Source organism: Geospiza fortis, unplaced genomic scaffold (assembly GCF_000277835.1).
Source record: "Geospiza fortis unplaced genomic scaffold, GeoFor_1.0 scaffold173, whole genome shotgun sequence".
NCBI lineage: Eukaryota > Metazoa > Chordata > Aves > Passeriformes > Thraupidae > Geospiza > Geospiza fortis.
The window spans coordinates 2,626,230-2,634,664 of record NW_005054334.1 but is presented as its reverse complement, the minus strand read 5'-3'; the positions used below and the strand labels follow the sequence as shown (position 1 = coordinate 2,634,664).

The 8,435-nt window shown below is 41.2% G+C and overlaps 1 protein-coding gene across 1 annotated transcript; it reads left to right on the top strand.

Moving 5' to 3' along the window:
- The first annotated feature begins 3,424 nt into the window (after positions 1-3,424).
- IFT27 (intraflagellar transport 27) lies at positions 3,425-7,961 on the top strand. The gene is made up of 7 exons (XM_031057807.1): positions 3,425-3,502; positions 4,564-4,623; positions 5,087-5,146; positions 6,084-6,201; positions 6,515-6,624; positions 6,822-6,923; positions 7,554-7,961. Exons 1-6 carry the CDS (start codon positions 3,458-3,460, stop codon positions 6,918-6,920), a joined length of 492 nt encoding a protein of 163 aa, XP_030913667.1. The 5' UTR covers positions 3,425-3,457; the 3' UTR covers positions 6,921-6,923; positions 7,554-7,961.
- Positions 7,962-8,435: the final 474 nt, after the last annotated feature.

The window sequence follows — 8,435 nt, the reverse complement described above, 5'->3', positions numbered from 1 at the left end:
TCGGCTGCCTGGGGACGGGAGCAGCCGAAGTCGTGTGTGTTATTAGCACTCGGTACCCGCCCCCGCCTAACACGTGGAGTCGAGCAGTGCCCAGGGAGGGTGTGAGGTGCAGCTGGTTCGGCTGAAATTCGAGGACAGGATCTGAGAAAGAGGGCAAAAACCCACACCAAAAAGAGTATTTCTGCAGTGTGGAAAGGTAGGTGCAGAGATTGGAGAAAACGTGAAGGGAGCAGGGTAGGTAGCTGAGTCCTGCCTCATTTGTGAGTCTTGCTTTGGGCTGATGTGAAAAGTTCATGTCAGAAATTAGGATGATTCTGAGAGTATGATAGAAAGGTAAAGCCTAAACAAAGAGTAGAAGGATGAGCACTTCACAGTGGCATCTTTTCCCCAAAACAATTTAGAGGCTAACCTGAGAAAAAAATGAGGTGAAGACACCAGTTTATTTAATCAGGATGGATTATGCAGGTGTGAAAGTGAGTACAGCTGGCTGTTAGAACTTTATGAAAAAGCTTTTTATTTTTTCCACTCCTTCTACATTGAAGCTCTGTGCAACCTCAGCCAAAAGCACAAATCTATAAAACCTTTGTGCGCAGTCATCTCCCAGGTTTAACTCTTCATTCCAAATTATTTCATCCAGAATAAAGTGTTTGCCTTTTTTAACCTCAGAAGCAGCTGGCCATCAACTCACACAAAGCCAGATGTGGTCTTTGGCAAAGGCAAAAGAATGGATCTCCCTTGTGGCTCTACTGCTGTGAACAGCATGAGTCTCTTGCCCATCTTCTACACTTGAAACGTAGGCATCATTTCCAATTTGGAAGTTTCCTGCTCCCAATATACTGGCTTTGCCGAAGTCTATCCAGTTTTGTTGTTTAGTGTTACCAAAGGCCAATTCCACAACCATTTTAAAATCACATAGGTTTTCTTTAGATCACCTGTTTATGTCCTTAATCTTTATTGGGTCTAGAGCGGCCTTTTCAATTCTGTTCACAGCACGAAGAACAGGAATGTCCTATCTCATATGTCATTCTTTTGTGTGGCACAATAATATCCATGTATTATTAAAAGTAATAAATTAGTGAAGCAGACCAGGAAAAATAGATTCTCTGTTGCAGAAAAAGCCACTAGAGTGAAAGGGACCAAAGACATGAGTAACCACAACAACCTAAAGAGAACAAGAATATGCAGTTACATAAATAGGAGCAAACCCATCAGAAATGGAACTGGGAGCTCTTGTGGACCTAAGGAAATGGTTATGAAGAGCCAGTGACACAGAATTGGGAGCTACACCAAGGTCAAAAAGAACAGGGGGAAAGGGCTCTTATTAGCAAAACAGAGACTATTGAATTGTCAATAGAAGATGATTCCTGTGTTAGCTCAAGGGTCATTTACAGGCATAAAGTAAAAATATCTGTTGTCTGAGCTTACTATGGAGACACTCCACAAAGGTTTTCATTGTAGAGAAACAGCTGGCAGTAGCAGGCATTTTTGAAAGACCCTACATATTCTGGCAGAATAACAGAAATATGGATAGAATAAATACTGTAAGATGCACTACTGGCACACCAGACTAAACTGAAAAGGGCAAGAAAATTTACTTTGAGGAGGTGTACTGGTGTGATGGGCTTAAGAGGATGGCAAAGAATAAAGAGGGAAAGAACACCTGGGGCTGTCGAGTGAAAGAAAGGCAATGCATTAGTTAAGAATTTGTGCTGGCTGATGCCTGCTCAGTTTGGAGCAATGTGTGCCTCTCTATCTCATTTTACAAAGACAGATCTAATTGTCTATTGAAATACAGAATAGCTTCCACTCAGAACAGAGTGTTGTCTTCCGCACAGGCTTGAACTGATCAGAGAACAAACAAGCTGACTTACCAGATTTTCCTGTCTAAATATTATGAGCCCAGCTCAGCTCAAAGTTAACAAGCATGCTAAAAATGTTTAAGCAAGAACTACATTTGGTTAATGCATCTAGGGGTAATTGTCACTATCCAAAACACCCTTCCTCCTCTGTAATAGTATGTGAGCAGAGGGCTTAACCAATTTCCTTCAAAACACCATTAGGAAGCTGTAATGGAGTCAAAAATATACCCCTTTCTTGGTTTATTCATTAACAACTTAATGTAAAATACTTCCTTTCTGGCTTTATTTATTAACAACATAATGTGAAAGACTTGTATTCCAGGCTTGGCTGTTATGATTATGCCTTTGAGCGTAAGGCTTGAAGCACTGAGGTTTTTAATTACTGGTTCTTGTCCTTTTAACTATCCAGGCTAGCCAGACATTACGTGGAGATATGATAAGCTCTTTGGAAGCATTAAGTCTTTGTTTAGAAAGGGTTATGATTTATCATCTTTTTCATGTAGTAATATGGGCATATGTGAGTTCTGCAGAGTCTGAGGAAATGGCCTGAAGTTGTGTCAGAGGAGGTTTAGGTTGGATGTTAGAAAAAGGTTCTTCACCCCAACGGTGACTGGGCTCTGTAACAGCTCCCCAGGGAGGGGGTCACAGCACCAAGCCTGACAGAGTTGAAAAAGCATTTGGACTATATTCTTAAGAGTCGCATGGTGTGGCTCTTGGGGATGGTCCTGTGCAGGGCCAGGAGTTGGACCCAGTGATCCTTGTGGGTCCCTTCCAACTCAGCGTATTCTGTTCTGTGATCCTGTGATTGCTTTGGATCTCAGAGTTTTGTAAGAGCAGGCCAAAGCAGGCAGCTGTCAGGTTTGCCTGGAGTGTTGTGCAAGCCATATCAGAAAGCCTTGGCTCTAGAAGAGCAAAACCCAAAGCCCCTTGCTTTTCCTTCCATACAGGGATGAATCAGCAGGCTCTTCTCTCCAGCCATGTGCTTTCTCTCTGACGTTTGCTTCTGTTATGCTCAGGATGCAACTAATGAGCCACCAGCAGCATTGAGTCAGCAAGAGTTGCTCTCTTAGCAGGGTCAGCAAGAAGAGTTCATTGAGAAATGTTACCAGCTTAAGCAGCTTTGTCTCAGTATATAACAAGGATTTGAGTCTGGGGAGATGGATAACCTAAGGAGAAGAAATAGCCTCCTAGGAAGCCCAGTCCCTTTTCACATTGTAGTTTTCACTACATGATAACATATCTGGGAAATTTTAATTCCTAGGTAAGGGCTGTGGAGTAAACATGAATTTTAGAACAAACAGCAGTTCCACCTTGATGTGGCAGTCGTTCATTGTTGTGCATAGGTCAGAAATCAGATGTCAGCCACCAGTATGCCTAATGGCAATATTCATTTCCTCATGTGGGTATTATCTTTGAGATGGTTTTGTGCTTCATGTGACAGTTAAATTACCTGTATTCAGAGTTAGAGCATCTGGGCTCTTACAACATTGATAGTATCAGAACGGAGGAAAAATAAGATTCTCTAGTATGAAGCAAAAATATTTTATGTTTTTGGTTTTGCAGGAGATCCAGCTGTGGGTAAGAGTGCTTTAGCCCAGATGTTTCGCAGTGATGGGGCTCATTTTCAGAAGAACTACACACTGGTAAGCATACAACAGGCTCAGACTGCTGTCTAAATTTTTTCTAAGATGAGTGGGAAAACTGAGAGGCCTAGAACAAAATAAATATGATTTTAAGTTGAGGCATTCAAGGTGGGATCTTAGAGGGCTTTCTTTCTTGCACCCTAGATTCTGAAAAGAAAGCATTTAACATTCTGTAAGTCTGCATTATGTAGGTGCTGGTGTTGAAACTTAAGGCAGAATAATTTAGTTAATCTTGTGATTTTCCTACTGAACCAATGTTTTCACAAGGTTTTGTGGTGTTAGAGAGCTTCCCCCTTTAGGGACTACTCTATGAAAAAGCACTGCTGAAGGAGAAAGCTTTTAATTCCAGCTATTAAATGTGGATGTGGACAGTGCGCTTATCACTGTGCAAACACCAAGATGTGCTGCATAGCCCCAAGATAATTATAATCTACAGAAACTGTTCCCAGATGAAGAGGATACAGTTTGCAGTCTTTCAGTGTAAGAATCAATGGTGATGACTAATCAGAAGCAGGATAAAAATAAAAGTAAATATAAGTAAAGTAAAAAAAGGAAAATATGAGTGTGGAAGAAAAAAAAACCTAAAATATGTTTATTCATTGAAATAAAGATGGAAACCAGAATTTAAGGATAGAAATAGAACAAACAAATGAGCTACAAAGCAGAATGAGATAAAAGGTGGGAGAAGCACAAATAATCTCAGTCCCATATGTTAGCTCATCACATGGTTAGTGCAGAACGTTCTGAGGCGTGTGTTAGAGCAGCAGTGTGAGAGTGAGCGTAGACCTGCAGACTTCAGCTAATACTCTGAGCTGTAAATAAGCAAATCTCTTTGGTTCTCCTCCTTTTTCCCCCAGCTGAGCAAATCTACGAGCCTTTGACATATTGGTGAGATTAGGTTACCAGAGCTAGGAGGAGTATTGCTGAGTTTCCAGTGGTCTGTGTTTGATGAAATTGTAATGATTCACAAGAATTGCCTCAATCCAATGCACGGTTGGTATGCAGTTGGACAGGCTCTTAAAAACTCTCCTGATCCTCATTTTCCTGATTCTTCTTGACAGACAGCGGGCATAGAATTGTTGGTGAAGGCTGTATCAGTTCCAGAGACAAGTGATAGTGTGGTGAGTTTTTTCGTGACATAAATTGGGTCAGAAAGAGACATCCAGAGCTCAAGCCCAACACGAGTCTCATTCTGGTGGAAGACCACTATGCATGTTCATAGGGCAATTAAGTTGCATTCAGGAAATGAGGCTGATCATGTATAATTGCTGATGCTCCAGGGTTAGTTTAGTCTTAAAAGTGTAATTTTTATATACTTGTATCCAACACAAAATTTTAAACCAAAGTTATTGCCAGCTTTGTTGAGATTCTGTTCTGTCCTTTAGGGCACTCAGGTTTAGTTCGTGATTCTCGGAACTACAAAAGCTGAAGCTTATCTGTTATTTTTCCTTAATGCCCTATACTCCCACTGATGGAATGTATATAATTTTGTATAAACAGTAGTAGTTACTGTCCCACTTAACATACTCTGTTTCCAGACTGCATTTTTCTTGGCAAGAGCCTTCTTTCTGTTTCCGCTTTCAGGAATTCTTCATTTTTGACTCTGCAGGAAAAGATCTATTTTCTGAAATGCTGGAGAAACTGGTAAGTCTTATGTAACAGTCCTCTTCTTCCAAAGAAGTGCTTTTGCTTTGAAGATCTGAGCTCCCCAGTCTGGCAGATGTAGCAAACTTTGTCTTTAGTGTAAATGGGAGCAATTACCTCAGTTGCCAACGCATCTTGTTCTACCTCTCTAAAACTTGCGTAAGTACTAGAAGAAATACTTTCCAGAGAAAGGAAAACAGATAGGCAGTTTTCTTACAAAAGAAATAGGAAACTTTAACTGAGAATTTCTGTGTACTGTTGTTTAAAGTTATTTTTATTTCTTGGAAAAACATCTGTTTTGCTGCGACTTCAACAGTGGGAGGTTTTTTTTGTGTTACAGTGATGTGTTTGATCCAACAGGATTCGTTCTTGTCCTTGAGCATAATCCTGCCCTTGGGTTTTTTCCTTCACATATTTGTGACCTTCCCTGTACAGTTCTCTACTGTGTTATCTCATTTTGAGAAGCAGAATCAGTTAATTGATGTAAGCTTTCATAAGATGGCTAAGTCCACCTAATGCTTCGCTGTCTACAAAAGCGATTCCACTTTTACACTTGCACTAGATCTCCTTTACAGGGGTCTTCTCTAGAAGCTGGCTCAGCTTCTCAAACTGGAAGAAAACCTTTCTGCTTATTTCCTAGGATTAATTTTGTGCTGATTCAGCATGAAAATCATCTTCCCTGGGGATCAGATGAGTGCCAGAGCTGATAAAAGGGGCAGGGCTAACAGACAGCACTGGGAGGAAAGCAAAACCACCTCTCCCAATGTCAGTGATTTAGTTGGGTCAATTGAAATGTGAAACCTCAGCCAGGGCGTAAGATTCCTGGGTGTTAGGCTTTTTATTTTCATCTTAGCAGCTGTGTTTGCTATGTTTACAGCATGGCTGTTGACCACATCAGTTTCATTAGAGCTGACAGTGTTCCTTTCTTGCTGTGCAGTGGGAGCAACCCAACGTCGTGTGCCTTGTGTATGATGTCACTAATGAGCAATCCTTCAACAGCTGTAACAAATGGTTGGAGAAGCTGAGGGCTCAAGCAGTTGGGATGCACATCCCAGGTAAGAATGAGTGTGATTCTTGTTATCTACTCCCTTCTTGTATGACAGCAGTTGTTTCTGCTGAGCTGTGGAGTAAAGCATTTATTTTAAGTCAGTGGGAGACATGGCTTCCTCCAACTCCTTTGCTTTTATCAGAAAACAGATAAGGCTTGAATATGTTTCCTTTTTGGAATGTTTTTTAGGTAGTTATAGACTATTTGCCACGCCTACAACTTCTTCAGTTACTTCTACAAATATTCCAGTATTTATGGCTTACAAGTCAGCATTGATGAGCTGGGTTTTTTTCTTTCCTTCCATGTCTTTTTTTCTGTAGGTGTCTTAGTGGGGAATAAAACAGACCTAGCTGATCGTCGAGTTGTGCAGCAGGAACAAGCACAGGAGTGGGCTGAGAAACATGGCCTGGAATACTGTGAGATGTCAGTGGTGAGTATCTGCTACTTTCACCATCTGTGTAAGGGGGTGTAAAGTTATCTTCTCTTTCAAGCAGAGAAAGATAACTGGGAACTCTCTTCACCTTGTTTGTCATCTAACTCAGTTTTAATCCTTCTTTGGTGAAACAGAGCAGAAATAGTCAAATGCTTATTCCATCTGCAATTGACAACTTTCTTATTTCTTTACAGAAGGAAATGAAAAATTTTGAGGCCCCTTTCCACATCCTGGCAAAGTTATTCCACCAGCTGTACAAAGAGAAAGTGGAAACTTTTCACTCACTAGCCTGACTGGTATGATTTATTTATCCTCTAAGCTTCTTCTAGTACTGAGAGTCCTGCTGGACTGAATACAGAGAGAAGAAAAAATATGAGCTATTTGCTCATATTTTTGCTTCATGGTCATCCTCTGGTAATTCAAAATAAACTAGAAATAGGCAAATAGAAAGACACTCTTTAAAGCTGCTACCTCAGCATTCCTTTCATGTCCTCTAACTTGGTTCTCTGCTCATTGAAAGTCTGCTAGGTTGGAGGAGGCGGAGAGTAAAAGGGGAGGACAGAATGGAAATTGCCAGCTCTTTGCTTTAGTATCTTTTTGTCTGAACAGACTTCCTGCTGCTACAAGCAGGGATTTAGAGGTTTGGAAAAGGAGAGAGGAAGCTGACAGGATGTTTTTCGATTTAAGCCAGCCTTGATGCATATACTGCAGGGCAGGACCGATTTGGCCCTACCCCTTGAAAAGCATTTTCAGGAGGAGGCTTATTGCCTTAAAATCAACGCCTAGAGACTGAGATGTGTGGAGGCAGAGATGGATTTCAGTGTGTTTCCAGGAGCACCCAGAGTTGGAGGCCAGTTTTAGCACTGTTGCCTTTATCAGTTGTAGGATTGATGTGCTGGTGACTAATGCATGTTTCTAATTTCCAGAATCTGTTTCTTTCCTTCGGCGTGGCTCACTGTCCCTGCCTGGTGGGAGCTGTGTGGCGTCCAACCGCTGTCACTTGGTGACGCAGTGCCCTCTGCTGGTCCCAGGTCACAGGAGTTCTCCAGAGGCTGCCACCTCCCTTGAAGTGAGCAGGAAGGGCTTCCTGCAGGCACATCCAAACTGGCTTAGCTGCAAAATGGAGTGAAATTGCAAGAATACCTTTTCTATTCTAAAGATGAATCTAAAACTTGCAAAAAGTTACCTTTTCTTCTTCATGTCTTTATCATCTTACATATTGTTGTGTCATTTTTGTCAGCTGAATTTGGCAATACTGTTCTGATTAGGTTCAGCTCTCAATCTCAAAATCAGAGTCCTCTTATTAAAGTCTCTTTGCTTGTCATTGAATTTCAGATAAAAGACCACGGTTCTGATGTTGCTAGTGGAAACAGAACTAAGGAAATGAAAGACAGCCTGGCTAAGTTACTCTGACTCAGCTGTGTCTGGCTAGAAGTTTCATATTAGAAAGGGTAAAAGCCTAGAGAGAGTTGCTGTATTGTGTGGAGTACTGATGTTCCATGTATAGAGTCTTTGCTAATGCAGTATGCAAAAGCATCTGTGATAAGGTACTGCCTTGTAACTGAGCCTAACACCAAGAGTTTCAAAAATTTAACCATTATCTTCCCGATTGTAGTAGACTCCCTTGGGCAAGAGAAGCTGAGTTTTGTAGAGACTGAGCACTGAGTGATTTTTCAGGCAGCCTTTTCAGGAATCTGTGTTTCAAGACTTCTATATGTGTGGTTTATAAACATTTTTATGCCCAGTGCTAGGAAAAGTACATTAAATTGAACGTAAGAAATATGGCTGCAGATGTTGTAGCAGACTTT